Consider the following 15636-nt stretch of genomic DNA (forward strand, 5'->3'; position numbering starts at 1 on the left):
GGGACAAAACCCAGTCCCACTCACCAAGGGGCAGGAACCAGCCCCTCCCATCAGGAAGCCTGCACAAACCTCTTAGACAGCCTCAACCACCAGAGGGCAGACAGCAGAAGAACTAAAATCCTGCAGCCTGTGGAACAGAAACCACAGTCACAGGGAGTTAGTCAAAATCAGATGGAAGAGGAATATGTCCCAGATGAAGGAACAAGATGAAACCCCAGAAGAACAAAGTGAACTGAAGATAGCCAACCTACCGAAAAAGGAAAAGGAATTCAGAATAATAACAGTGAAGATGATCCAAGATCTCAGAAAAAGAATGGAGGCAAGGATCGAGGAGGGGGCTTCCCTGGTGGCGCAGTGGTTGAGAGTCTGCCTGCCAATGCAAGGGACATGGGTTCAGGCCCTGGCTCGGGAGGATCCCACATGCCGCGGAGCAACTAAGTCCGTGCGCCACAACCACTCAGCCTGCGCTCTAGAGCCCGTGAGCCACAACTACTGAACCCACGAGCCACAACTACTGAAGCCTGCACGCCTAAAGCCTGTGCTCTACAAGAGAAGCCACCGCAATGAGAAGCCGGCGCACCGCAACAAAGAGTAGGCCCTGCTCAGCGCAACTAGAGAAAGCCCGTGCACAGCAACGAAGACCCGATACAGCCAAAAATAAATATTAAAAAAAAAAAAAAAAAAAAGGATCGAGGAGGTACAAGAAATGTTTAACAGAGACCTAGAAGAACAAACAAAGATGAACAATATAATAACTGAAATGAAAAATATACTAGATGGAATCAATAGCAGAATAAATGAGACAAAAGAATGGATAAGTTACCTGGAAGACAGAACAGTGGAAATCACTGCCAAAGAGCAGAATAAAGAATGAAAAGAAATTAAGACAGCCAAAGAGACCTCTGGGACAACATTAAAGGCACCAATATTAGCATTATAGGGGTCCCAGAAGGAGAAGAGAGAAAGGACCTGAGAAAATATTTGAAGAGACAATAGCTGAAAAATTCCCTAACATGGGAAAGATAACAGTTATCCAGGTCCAGGAAGCGCAGAGAGTCCCAGGCAGTATAAACCTAAGGAGAAACATGCCAAGACACATAGTAATCAAATTGAAAAAAATTAAAGAGAAAGAAGAACTATTAAAAGCAACAAGGGAAAAATGACAAATAGCATACAAGGGAACTCCCGTAAGGTTATCAGCTGATTTCTCAGCAGAAACTGCAGGCCAGAAGGGAGTGACACGATATATTTAAAGTGAAGAAAGGGAAGAACCTGCAACCAAGAACATTCTACCAAGCAAGGCTCTCATTCAGATTTGACAGAGAAACTTCTCTAGGCAGGAAAGAGACCAGCCACGTAAAACAACCTTGTACATATATATATTGCTATATCAAAACCTCATGGGAACAGCAAACCCCAAAACTACAATAGATACACACACAAAAAAGAAAGCAACCCAAACACAACACTAAAGATGGTTATCAAACCACAAGAGAACAAAAGAGGAAGGGAAGAAAAAAGACATAGAAAACCAAACCAAAACAAGACAGTGGCAATAGGAACATACATATCTTTAATTGCCTTAAATGTAAATGGATTAAATGCTTGAACCAAAAGACATAGACTGACTGAATGGATACAAAACCAAAACCCATATATATGCTCTCTACAAGAGACCCACTTCAGCCCTAGGGACACATACAAACTGAAAGTAAGGGAATGGAAAAAGGTATTCCATGCAAATGGAAATCAAAAGAAAGCTGGAGCAGCAATACTAATATCAAACAAAATAAACTATGAAATAAAGACTGTTACAAGAGACAAAGAAGGACATAATGATCAAGGGGTCAATCCAAAAAGATATAACAATTGTAAACATATATGCACCCAGTGTAGGAGCACCTCAATATATAAGGCAAATACTAAAAGCCATAAAGAGAGAAATTGACAGTAACACAGTAATAGTGGGGAACTTTAACAACCCACTTTCATCAATGGACAGATCATCCAGACACAAAATCAATAAGGAAACACAGGCCTTAAATGACAAATGAGACCAGATGGACTTAATTGATACTTATAGACCATTCCATTCAGTAGTAGCAGAATACACATTTTTCTCATGTGCACGTGGAACATTCTCCAGGAGTGACCAGGTGCTGGGCCACAAAGTGAACCTCTGTAAATTTAAGAAAGCTGAAATCATATCAAGCATCTTTTCAGACCACAATACTATGAAATTAGAAGTCAATTACAAGAAAATGTAATGTACAATGTAAAAAACATGTGGAGGCTAAACAATAGCTATGAACCACCAATGGATCACTGAAGGAAATCAAAAAATACCTACAGACAAAAGCACAATGACCCGAAACCTATGGGATGCAGCAAAGGCAGTTCTAAGATGGAAGTTTATAGCAATACAGTCTTACCTCAGGAAACAAAAAAATCACAAACAACCTAACCTTACACCTAAAGCAACTAGAGAAAGAAGAACAAACAAAACCTGAAGTTAGTAGAAGGAAAGAAATCATAAAAGATCAGAGCAGAAATAAATGAAATAGAAAGAAAACAGTAGCAAAGATCAATGAAACTAAAAGCTGGTTCTTTGAAAAGATAAACAAAATTGATAAACCTTTAGCCAGACTCATCAAGAAAAAAAGAAGAGGACTCAAATCAATAAAATTAGAAATGAAAAAGGAGAAGTTACAATGGACACAGAAATACAAAGGATCATGAGAGACTACTACAAGGAACTGTATGCCAATAAAATGGACAAACTGGAAGAAATGGACAAATTCTTAGAAAGGTACAATCTCCCAAGACTGAAACAGGAAGAAATGGAAAATATAAACAGACCAATCACAAGTCATGAAATTGAAACTGTGATTAAAAAACTCCAAACAAGTGGAAGTCCAGGACCAGATGGCTTCACAGGCGAATTCTATCAATCATTTAGAGAGAATTTAACACCTATCCTTCTGAAACTGTTCCAAAAGATTGCAAAGGAAGGAAAACTCTCAAACTCATTCTATGAGGCCACCATCACCCTGATACCAAAACCATACAGAGACCACAAAAAAAAATTACAGACCAGTATCGCTGAACATAGACACAAAAATCCTCAACAAAATATTAGCAAGCAAATCCAACAATACATTAAAAGGACACACCATGAACAAATGGGATTTATCCCAGGGGTGCAAGGATTTTTCAATATCCGCAAATCAATCACTGTAATACACCACATTAACACATTGAAAGGTAAAAACCGTGTGATCATCTCAGTAGATGCAGAAAAAGCTTTTGACAAAATTCAACACCCGTTTATGATAAAAACTCTACAGAAAGTGGGCACAGAGGGAACATACCTCAACATAATGAAGGCCATATATGACAAACCCACAGCAAAACATCATACTCAACAGTGAAAAGCTGAAAGCATTTCCTCTAAGATCAGGAACAAGACAAGGATGTCCACTCTCACTGCTTCTATTCATCATAGTTTTGGGAGTCCTATATACAGCAACCAGAGAAGAAAAAGAAAAGGAATCCAAATTGGAAAAGAACAAGTAAAAATGTCACTGTTTGTTGATGACATGATACTATACATAGGAAATCCTAAAAGCACTACCAGAAAACTACTAGAGCCCATCAGTGAATTTGGTAAATTTGCAGGTTACAAAATTAATACACAGAAATCTGTTGCATTTCCTTTTTTTTAAATTTTAAATAGAAGGGTGACTACAATTTTTTTTTTATATTTATTTGGTTGTGTCAGGTCTTAGTTGTGGCACATGGGATCTTTCGTTGCAGTGCACAGTCTTCCCTCTAGTTGTGGTGCGTGGGCTGTTACGGTGCACAGGCTCTGTAGTTGTGGTATATGAGCTCTCAAGTTGTGGCACATGGGTTAGTTGCCCTGTGGCATGTGGGATCTTAGTTCCCCAACCGGGAATTGAAATAGTGTCCCCTGCATTGTAAGACAGATTCTTTTATTTTTTTTTGTATGTATGCATGTATTTTTTTATTTATGGCTGTGTTGGGTCTCTGTTGCTGTGTGCTGGCTTTCTCTAATTGCGGCGAGCAGGGGCTACTCTTTGTTGTGGTGTGCGGGCTTCTTATTGCAGTGGCTTCTCTTGTTGCGGAGCACAGGCTCTAGGTGCATGGGCTTCAGTAATTGTGGCATGCGGGCTCAGTAGTTGTGGCTCGCAGGCTCTAGCACACAGGCTCAGTAGTTGTGGTTCATGGGCTTCATTGGTCCGCGGCATGTGGGATTTCCTGAACCAAGGATTGAACCCGTGTCCCCTGCACTATCAGGCAGATTCTTAACCACTGCACCACCAGGGAAGTCCCTATATTGCATTTCTATACTCTATTGAATTTCTGATCTTTTGTTGTTAAACAATCCCATTTACCATCGCATCAAAAAGAATAAAATACCTAGAAATAAAACTACCTAAGGAGACAAAAGACCTTTACTCTGAAAACTATAAGACACTGATGAAAGAAGTCAAAGATGAAGCAAACAGATGGGAAGATATACCATGTTCTTGGATTGGAAGAATCAATATTGTCAAAATGACCGTTCTACTACCCAAGGCAATCTACAGATTCAGTGCAATCCCTATCAAACTACCGATGCCTTTTTTCTCAGAACTAGAACTAGAACAAAAAGTCTTAAAATTTGTACAGAGGTACAAAGGACCCCGAATAACCAAAGCAATCTTAAGAAAAATGAAGCTGGAAGAATCAGGCTCCCTGACTTCAGACTCTGCTACAAAGCTACAATCATCAAAACATTTTGGTACTGGCACTAAAACAGACATATAGATCAACAGAACAGGATAGAAAGCCCAGAAATAAACCCATGCACCTATGGTCAATTAATCTACTATAAAGGGGGCAAGACTATACGGTGGAGGAAAGACAGTCTCTTCAATAAATGGTGCTGGGAAAACTGGACAGCTACATGTAAAAGAATGAAATTAGAGCACTCCCTAACACCATACACAAAAGTAAACTCAAAATGGATTAAAGACCTAAATGTAAGACCAGACACTATAAATCTCTTAGAGGAAAACATAGGCAGAAAACACTCTGACATAAATCACTGCAATATCTTTTTCAGTCTGTCTCCCAGAGTAATGGAAATAAAAACAAAAATAAACAAGTGGGACCTAATTAAACTCAAAAGCTTTTGCAAAGCAAAGGAAACCATAAGCAAAATGAAAAGACAACCCACAGAATGGGACCAACAAGGGATTAGTCTCCAAAATTTACTAACAGCTCATATGGCTTAATATCATCAAAACAAACAACAATCAAAAAATGGGCAGAAGACCTAAATAGACATTTCTCCAGTGAAAACAAAGAGATGGCCAAGAGGCACATGAAAAGATGTTCAACATCGCTAATTATTACAGAAATGCAAATCAAAACTACAATGAGATATCACCTAACACCAGTCAAAATGGCTATCATCAGCAAATCTACAAACAAATGCTGGAGAGTGTGTGGAGGAAAGGGAACCCTCTCACACTGTTGGTGGAAATGTAAATTGATACAGCCACTATGGAGAACAGTATGGAGGTTCCTTAACAAACTATAAATAGAACTACCATAGGACCCAGTAATCCCACTACTGGGCATATATCTGGAGAAAAACATGGTCTGAAAGAGCACCTGCACCCCAATGTCCATTGCAGCACTATTTACAATAGCCAAGACATGGAAACAACCTAAATGTCCATCGACAGATGGATAAAGAAGTGTTACATATATACAATGGAATATTACTCAGCCATAAAAAATGAAATAATGGCATTTGCAACAACATGGATGGACCTAGAGATCGTCATACTGAGTGAAGACAGAAAGACATATTATATTGCTTTTATGTGGAATCTAAGAAAAATGATACAAATGAAAGTAAGGGGATGGAAAAAGTTATTTCACGCAAACAGAAATGACAAGGAAACGGTTCGCAATACTCACATCAGACAAAATGGACTTTAAAACAAGGCTATAAAGAAAGAAGGAAGGACACTAATGATAAAAAGATCAATACAAGGAGAGGATATTACGCTTGTCAGCCTATATGCACCTAATATAGGAGCACCCAAATACATAAAACAAACACTAACAGATATAAAGGGAGAAACTGACAGGAACAGAGTAATAGTAGGCGGCTTTAGTACCCCACTCATGTCAGTGGACAGATCTTTGAGACAAAATATCAATAAAGGAACAGAGACCCTAAATGATAGAATAGAACATTTAGACTTAGTTGATATCTTCAGGACATAACAAAAAAAAAAAAAAACCCAAAATACACATTCTTTTCAAATGCACACAGAATATTCTCTAGGGATGACCACATACTGGGGCACAAAAACAAGTCTCAACAAATTTAAGAATACAGAAATTACTTCAAGCGTCTTTTCTGATCATAATGGCATGAAACTAGAAGTCAACCACAGAAAAAGAAACAAAAAAAAATTACATGCATAATAAACAATATGCTACTAAAAACCAGTGGGTCAACAGTGAAATCAAAGAAGAAATTAAATACTTTGAGGCAAATGACAAGAAAACACAACCATACAAAACCAGTGGGATTCAGCAAAAGCAGTTCTTAGAGGGACGTTCTTAGCAATGCAGGCTTCTTTAAGAAACGAGAGGTGGCAGCTTCAAGATGGCTAAAGAGTAAGATGCGGAGATCACCTACCTCCCCACAGATACATCAGAAATACATCTATCTACATGTGGAACTGCTCCTATAGAACACCTACTGAACACTGGCAGAAGACCTCAGACCTCCCAAAAGGCAAGAAACAAGAAAAATCTCACATAAACAACTTAACCCACCACCTAAAAGAATTAGAAAAAGAACAAACAAAACCTAAAGTCATCAGAAGGAAGGAGATAGTAAAGATAAGAAGGGAAATAAATAAGATGGAGATTTTAAAAAACAATAGAAAAAAATCAATAAGACCAAGAGCTGGTTCTTTGAAAGCGTAAACAAAATTGACAAACCTCTGTCCAGGCTTACCAAGAAGAAAAGAGAGACGACCCAAATAAACAAAATAAGAAATGAAAGAGAAGAAATCACAGCTGATACCACAGAAATACAAAAAAAAAAAAAAAAAAAAGAGAACACTATGAACAATTATATGCCAACAAACATGACAACCTAGAAGAAATGGACAAATTTTTAGAAACATACATCACACCAAAACTGAATCAAGAAGAAACAGATAACTTGAGCAGACCAGTCACTAGAAATGAAATATAATATGTAATAATAATAATAAAAAAAAACGTTCCTACAAACAAGAGTCCAGGATCAGATGGCTTCACTGGGGAATTGTACCAAACATGCAAAGAACTTATACCGATCTTTCTCAAACTCTTCCAAAAGATTTAAGAGGAAGGAACACTCCTAAAGACACTATGAAACCACCATCACCCTGATACCAAAACCAGACAAAGACATAACCAAAAAAGAAAATTACAGGCCAATATGTTTGATGAATATAGACACAAAAATGCTCAACAAAACATTAGCAAACCAAATCCAACAACACATAAAAAACGTCATACACCACAACCAATTTGGATTCATCCCAGGGTCACAAGGATGGTTCAGCATATGCAAATCAGTCATTGTGATATACCACATCAGCAAAAGAAAGGACAGAAACTACCTGATTATCTCAATAGATGAAGAAAAAATCTGATAACATTTGATAAAATTCAATGTCCATTCATGATAAAAACCCATAAGAAAGTGGGTATAGCGGGAACATATCTCATCATAGTAAAAGCTACTTATGACAAACCCAAAGCCAATATAATACTCAACAGTGAAAAGCTGAAAGCCTTCCTGCTGAAATCTGGAACGTCTTAAGGCCCACTCTCACTTCTCTTCAACATAGTACTGTAAGTCCTGGCCACAGCAATCAAACAAGAAAAATAAAAGGTATTCAAATTGGTCGGGAAGCTGTAAAATTATATACAGATTACATGATACTATATACAGAAAACGCTAAAGACTCCAGACAAAAACTACTAGGACTGATAAACAAATTCAGCGAAGTAGCAGAATACAAAATTAACATACAGAAATTGGTTGCATTTCTTTACACTAACAATGAAATATCAGAAAAGGGATGTAAATAAACAATCCCTTTTAAAATCACATCAAAAAGTAAAATACTTAGAAATAAACCTGACCAAGTAGATGAAAGACATATACTGAGAACTATAAAACATTAGTAAAGGAAATTAAAGAGGATTCAAAGAAATGGAAAGATATCCCACTCTCTTGGATTGGAAAAATGAATATTGTTAAAATGGCAACACTACTCAAAGCAATCTACAGGTTTAATGTGATCCCTATCAAATTACCCATGACATTTGTCACGGAACTAGAACAGATAATCCTGAAATTTATGTGGAACCATTAAATTGCCAAAGCAATCTTGAGGAAAAAGAACAAGGCAGGATGCATAACCCTCCCAGACTTCAGACAATACTACAAAGCTACAGTAATCACAACAGTGTGGTACTGCCACAAAAACAGACATATGGATCAATGGAACAGAATAGAAAGCTCAGAAAAAACCCAGACACCTATGGTCAATTAATCTTCGACAAAGGAGGCAAGACTATAAAACAAAAAAGACAGTGTCTTCAGCAAATGGTGCTGGGAAAGTTGGACAGCTGCATGTAAATCAATGAAGTTAGAACACTCCCTCACACCAAGCACAAAAATAAACTCGAAATGGCTTAAAGACTTAAACATCAGACATGACACCATAAAACTCTAGAAGAGAGCACAGGAAAACAGTCTCTGACAAAAAATATTACTACATAAATTGTAGCAATATTTTCTTAGGTCAGTCTCCCAAGGCAATAGAAATAAAAACAAAAATAAACGGGACCTAATCAAAATTACAAGCTTTTGCACAGCAAAGGAAATCATAAACAAAACAAAAACACAACCTATGGAATGGGAGAAAATATTTGCAAATGATGTGACAGACAAGGGGTTAGTATCTAAAATATACAAATAGCTCATAGAACTCAATAACAAAAAAAAAAAAAAAAAAAACCCAATCGAAAAATGGGCAGACCTAAATAGACATTACTGCAAAGAAGACATACAGATGGCCAATAGGCACATGAAAAGATGCTCAATGTCATTAATTACAAAACTACAAAGAGGTACCACCTCACAGCAGTCAGAATGGCCATCATCAAAAAGTCTACAAATAGCAAATGCTGGAGAGGGTGTGGAGAAAAGGGAACCCTTTTACACTGTTGCTGGGAATTTAAATTGGTGCAGCCACTATGGAAAACAATATGGAGGTTCTTCAGAAAACTAAATATAGAGTTGCCACATCCAGCAATCCCACTCCTGGGCATATACCTGGACAAAACTATAATTTGAAAAGCTACATGCACCCCTATGTTCACAGTAGCACTATTTACAATAGCCAAGACATGGAAACAACCTAAATGTTCATTGATAGATGAATGGATAAAGAAGTTGTGGTATATAAATACAGTGGTATATAAATACAATGGAATATATTACTTAGCCATAAAAAAGAATGAAATAATGCCATTTGCAGCAACATGGATGGACCTAGAAATTATCACACTAAGCGAAGTCAGAAAGAGAAAGACAAATACCATATGATAGCACTTATATGTGGCATCTAAAATACGATACAAATCGGGCTTCCCTGGTGGCGCAGTGGTTGAGAGTCTGCCTGCCGATGCAGGGGACATGGGTTCGTGCCCCGGTCCGGGAGGATCCCACATGCCGCGGAGAGGCTGGGCCCGTGAGCCATGGCTGCTAAGCCTGCACGTCCGGAGCCTGTGCTCCGCAACGTGAGAGGCCACAACAGTGAGAGGCCCGTGTACCGCAAAAATAAAATAAAATACGATACAAATCAAAATAAACATATCTACAAAACAGAAACAGACTCACAGATAATAGAGAACAGAACTGTCACTGCCAAGAGGAAGGCGGGGTAGAGGAGAGAAGGGATGGGAGCTTGTGATTAGCAGAGGCAAACTATTTTATATAGGATGGATAAACAAGGTCCTACTGTATAGCACAGGGAACTATATTCAATATTTTGTGACAAACAGTAATAGAAAAGAATATGAAAACGAATATATATATGTATAACTGAGTCATTTTGCTGTACAGAAGAAATTAATACAACATTGTAAATCCACTATACTTCAATAAACTTTTTTAAAGAAAAGATGCCTATGTTCTGAAGCTTCAGGGTTTAATGCAGTATGCCTTTAAAATTTTTGGATAAAGCATTCAAAGGACTTCAGATGCTTTCCTTTTTTCTGCATGTATAATTCAACCTTAGATCAATTCCCCTTAGGGGGAAAAGCCTCTACTATTGCTTCTCTCAGCCCCTGAACATTGCCCTTGAGCTAGCTGATCCACTTCCTGATTATTTGTAGAAGAACCTGAAAGAAATTCTGGTCATCTGTTTACCCTGTGAGGGGTTTTCCTGGGTGCCATGTGGCTTGTCTGATGGCTGCACTGTAATCGCAGGTGGGCAGAATACCTGCTAGCAACCAGTCAGGGTCCCTGTGAGTGGGGTTCTCGAAGGCCACTAATCTTTCTAACTCCTCTAAATTCAGTAGGACGTTCTGAAAGTGCAGGTAAGAGGTCTTTATGATTCACTGGATCTGCTCCCATCCATGGAACATGAATTCTTTGCAGTGGCGGTCCAGACTATATACACAAAGGATGCTGCATAGCAAGGCCCCAAGGTGGCAGAGCCTGATTACAGGGCCCTGGAAAGTCAGGGGAGTTGTAAAGGACAGCAGTGCTAGCCTTACCACCCATCCTGGGTGATTCTCCTAAATTCACTTCCTGGCTTTTGGCATCTACACAAGTAAGCTGTATACCCCTTGCCTGGAAGTCAGGCCAGAGTGCTCTCTGTAAATCTTGTAAGGAAAGGGAAGTTAAAACAGGTAGACAGGGCCAGATTTTGAGAAGGGGGATTTACATGAAATGTGGACTTTAATTTTTCTTTTGAGTCTAATTTCTGTTCTTCCTGTTAAGGGAGTCCCCAAGGCTGGCTGTTGTAATCCTTTGTGTCCTCTTTATAATTTTGTCTTTCCATCGGTTGATGGAAAGACAGTTGTTGCTGGAAATGCAGTTGTTTAGCATGAGAGCTCACTCACTTTCTCAAAAACAGAAGTTTTTCCAATTCAAAGGATCCATTCTCTGGCCACTGACAAATATGGTCTTATATTAATCTTAATGGTGACTCAAACCCATAAGCCTCTTTATGGCTTAACCATGAACACAAGAAGTGTCCCAAAAGAGTGCAAAAGATGTAGCTTTCACAAGATCCACAAAGTTTACTCCCAGAATTAGCCAAAGAAAGCAAAAACCTTCATTGTCACAGGTAGTAAGAATGGTATAGTGAAAACGGAATTCCCACCAGAATGCGTGATTCCTCTAGTCGCAGACCTGCTCATCTCTGACACTGGGCAGGCGTTACTGGAATGGGACTTTTCCAGCACTAAAAAGACAATGAAGGTTGAGACAACAAAGTCCCCTTATGGGCTGGGACACCTTAAGACAAACTTCCGAAGAACTGGCACAGTTGGACAAAGAGAATGCTGCTTGTTGCACTATTTACAATAGCCAGGACATGGAAGCAACCTAAGTGTCCATCGACAGATGAATGGATAAAGAAGATGTGGCACATATATACAATGGAATATTACTCAGCCATAAAAAGAAATGAAATTGAGTTATTTGTAGTGAGGTGGATGGACCTAGAGACTGTCATACAGAGTGAAGTAAGTCAGAAAGAGAAAAATACCGTATGCCAGTGCATATATATGGAATCTAAAAAAGAAAAAATGTACTGATGAACCTAGTGGCAGGGCAGGAATAAAGACGTAGACATAGAGAATGGACTTGAGGACATGGGGTGGGGAGGGGGAAGCTGGGACGAAGTGAGAGAGCAGCATGGACATATATACACTTTCAAATGTAAAATAGCTAGTGGGAAGCAGCTGCATAGCACAGGGAGATCAGCTGGGTGCTTTGTGAACACCTAGAGGGGTGGGATAGGGAGGGTGGGAGGGAGACGCAAGAGGGAGGATATATGGGGACATATGTATGCATATGGCTGATTCACTTTGTTATACAATAGAAAAACTAACAGTATTGTGAAGCAGTTATACTCCAATAAAGATCTCTATATAAAAAAAAAAACATGCTGCTTGTCACTTCATGTCTCAGATCCTGAGTCTATTTGGCTGCCCACCAGTTACAAGCTGATACTTGCATCTTCTGGCTGGCTTCTCTCTGGTTAAGCCAGAGAGAATATTTTCACTGGTCATGAAGCCAAGCTCTCAAGACAGAACAAGACGAGGGGAAACCTCACCCATTTTTTAAATATAAGGGACCCACAGCAAAGTTTTTCTAAACAGATGCAGGTCCATTAGAACTGTGAAGTCACCAGTCTGTGAGGCTGGCCGGAACAACAGGCTCAGAGGACCTATGCCTGCATTTCTACACTATGGTTTTCCTCCTTATGAAAAGTGACACAAAAACTAGAGACAAAAGAAAACAATAGGGCTTCCCTGGTGGTGCAGTGGTTGAGAGTCTGCCTGCCGATGCAGGGGACACGGGTTCATGCCCCGGTCCGGGAAGATCCCACATGCCGTGGAGCGGCTGGGCCAGTGAGCCGTGGCCGCTGAGCCTGCGCGTCCGGAGCCTGTGCTCCGCAACGGGAGAGGCCGCAATGGTAAGAAGCCCATGTACCGCAAAAAAAAAAAAAAAGAAGAAAATAACCATGGAGGAATTGGATCAATAGAAAACAAAAGTACTCAGAACAGATCTTTTCCAGAGTCACTATACCTAAGGAACTAGTTTACACAAGTATTTTTCTCCTGCTAAATTTAGAAATGGACTCTCACCACTTCCAGGAGATTGACGTGGTAAGGATGCTTACCATCTGCTGGCTCTTGTCAGAGGTCCCAGGATCTCCCACCTGCAGCCCCAGAGCAAGTGGTGTCCAGCCAGTGGAGCCCCCCATGCATACCAAATTGTAGGGATAGAAAAATTTTCCCTTTCTCCCTTCTAGGTTCTTTGGCTGATCTAATAATTAACTGACATAAGATGTTACCAGGTGAAAAACTAATTTCGTACATACAGGAACCCCATAAGAATGAGACTCAAAGGCAGTCTCCAGTTGAGGCTTATATACTGTCCTGAGCTAAGGAAAGGGATAGGGGCCTGGGGCTTCAGAGGGCAAGGCGGCAATTCACAGCAGATGAGAAGAGCAGATGTTTGCCACACAGATTTAAAAAAAAAAAAGTTCTCTCTGGTAATAGCTCTCTTTCTGGACTCTTAACCACTGCGCCACCAGGGAAGCCCCATACTACTTTGTTTTTACTGTCATTTTATAATATAGATACACCATAACATCCAATTTTTGGACATTTAAGTTGCATCCACGTTTTCACTATAGGCAATGTGATAATGAACATTCTTATACCTAAATGTTTGCACATATCCTTACTTATTTCACTGGGGTAGAGGTAGAATTGTTGCATCACAGTGTACTCACATTTTTTAATGCTTTTGAAATCTGTTGCCAAATTGTCTTACATAAATACCATACAATGTATTTTGCAACAGCAATATAATTATAGTACCAGCTTCACCACACCCTAATGTTAAATATTGTAGTATTTCTCTAAACTTGGCCAATTTGATTGGACAAAAATTATATCTTGGGCTTCCCTGGTGGCGCAGTGGTTGAGAGTCCGCCTACCGATGCAGGGGACATGGGTTCGTGCCCCGGTCCGGGAGGATCCCACATGCCACGGAGCGGCTGGGCCCGTGAGCCATGGCCGCTGAGCCTGCACGTCCGGAGCGTCCGTGTACCACAAAAAAAAAAAAAAAAAAGTTACGTCTTAAAATTTTACATTTCTTCAGTTAAAATACAGAAGTTATGTTTTATATATTAATCATTGCCATTGGGTTTTTTTTTTTTTTCGGTATGCGGGCCTCTCACTGCCGTGGCCCATACCGCAGCGGAGCACAGGCCCCGGACGCACAGGCTCAGTGGCCATGGCTCACAGGCCCAGCCACTCCGCGGCATGTGGGATCCTCCCGGACCAGGGCATGAACCGTGTCCCCTCCATCAGCAGGCCGACTCTCAACCACTGCACCACCAGGGAAGCCCCTGCCATTTGTATTTTATCTTTTCTAACTTGTCTATTCATCCCCTTTGTTCTCTTTTTCTATTAGAGTGTTCAACTTTCAAAAATTTACGTGTAAGAACTTCCTTTAATTTCTTGCAAATATTTTTTTCCAGCTATTTCTCTTTTGTTTCTTAAAAAATTGTGTTTGGAAACAAACCATTGTTTTTTGTTTTATAAGTTTAGCATTTACATGTATTAAATGTTACTTTTTTTTTTTTTTTTTTTTTTAAAAAGGTATGAAAGCTTTCAAAATCCAAAGAAGAGAAAAAATCAAAGTGGAACAGTGTTTCGACCTGGACAGAAAGTAACTCTGGCATAAAATATACTTCTGATTTTTTTGTGTGTTTATGTGTGTGGTGGTTTGTCCCTGTGTTGTAACAGTGAAAATGGTGTCTGTACATTTCTTTTTAATTTAACTTAATTTGTTAATCTATAAAATCAAAGATTGGTAAACCTGTGTTTATGTAATGATCAGGGTTACTTGATATTAATACTTTAGAATAAATTGGGATACTTATAAGAGATTCTGTATTTTATTACCTATATATTTAAATCCTTAATGAAGTAATATTGGCCACATGGAATAACTGATTTTTTCTCCTTTGAAGAAGAAAAGAGAATGTAATTAAATAGATTTCTTAGAATCACTGACAGTCGCATATTCAGCATCTTTCTTGCATTTGACAAGCTTTATACTTAGCACCTTCTTGACTGTTTTGGAAATAAAATATCCAATTATCTATCTACTGATTCAATTATCTGTTCTGATTATCTGAAAATGTGGAATTTACACACAATTTAAATAAATTTAGTTGTTCCTTCAATCAGCAGTGAGATGACATCCCCCTAATATACTACATCCAGCCGCAAGGCCAGGAGCCTGAATGATGTCCACTCCTCCCCCAGCTCCATGACGACTTTATCTGGATGTGCTCTGATCTATGAACTAAATTGTAAAGTCACTATCAACACAAACTATATATAGTCATGTGGTAAAGGGAAAGGAGAAAGCTAAGTAGAATATGCAAATAAATGCATAAGACAGCAAAGAAAAATGTACAGGCTATAACCATTGCCCTTTCTGCAATTAATCATGAGGCCATGGCTGATGTGTTTCATTTCTCTCTTCCATTACTTATTCCATGTTCCTCTGACTTCAGCCCTCACCTTAGTGGATTAGAGGCCTTAACTAAGTGGGATGGTCTAAACCTTCTTTTCCGTCTGCGCCTTTGGTGGCCTAAGACTGCAGATGTCTTCCATTAAATTTACCATGAACACTCAGTATTACAAGGTTCCCGTCATACTTCTCCCATCCCCCACTGTATAGCACCAACTCTGTATTCACTCAGCCAATATTGT

At 39.2% G+C, this 15636-nt stretch overlaps 1 protein-coding gene across 2 annotated transcripts in view; it reads left to right on the top strand.

The window, feature by feature from the left end:
• The window catches only part of PEX1 (peroxisomal biogenesis factor 1), a 73339-nt gene extending 58312 nt beyond the window's left edge, over nucleotides 1–15027 (top strand). Inside the window, exon 24 of one of the 2 annotated variants that reach the window (XM_065883682.1) lies at nucleotides 14512–15027. In XM_065883682.1, coding sequence (XP_065739754.1) covers nucleotides 14512–14596 — 85 coding nt within the window. In that variant the 3' untranslated portion in view covers nucleotides 14597–15027. The remainder of the gene's footprint in view (nucleotides 1–14511) is intronic. The other variant, XM_065883683.1, reaches the window with a different exon arrangement.
• The last annotated feature ends 609 nt before the right edge of the window (nucleotides 15028–15636 follow it).

The sequence above is a fragment of the Phocoena phocoena genome, chromosome 9, assembly GCF_963924675.1.
Source record: "Phocoena phocoena chromosome 9, mPhoPho1.1, whole genome shotgun sequence".
Classification (NCBI taxonomy): domain Eukaryota; kingdom Metazoa; phylum Chordata; class Mammalia; order Artiodactyla; family Phocoenidae; genus Phocoena; species Phocoena phocoena.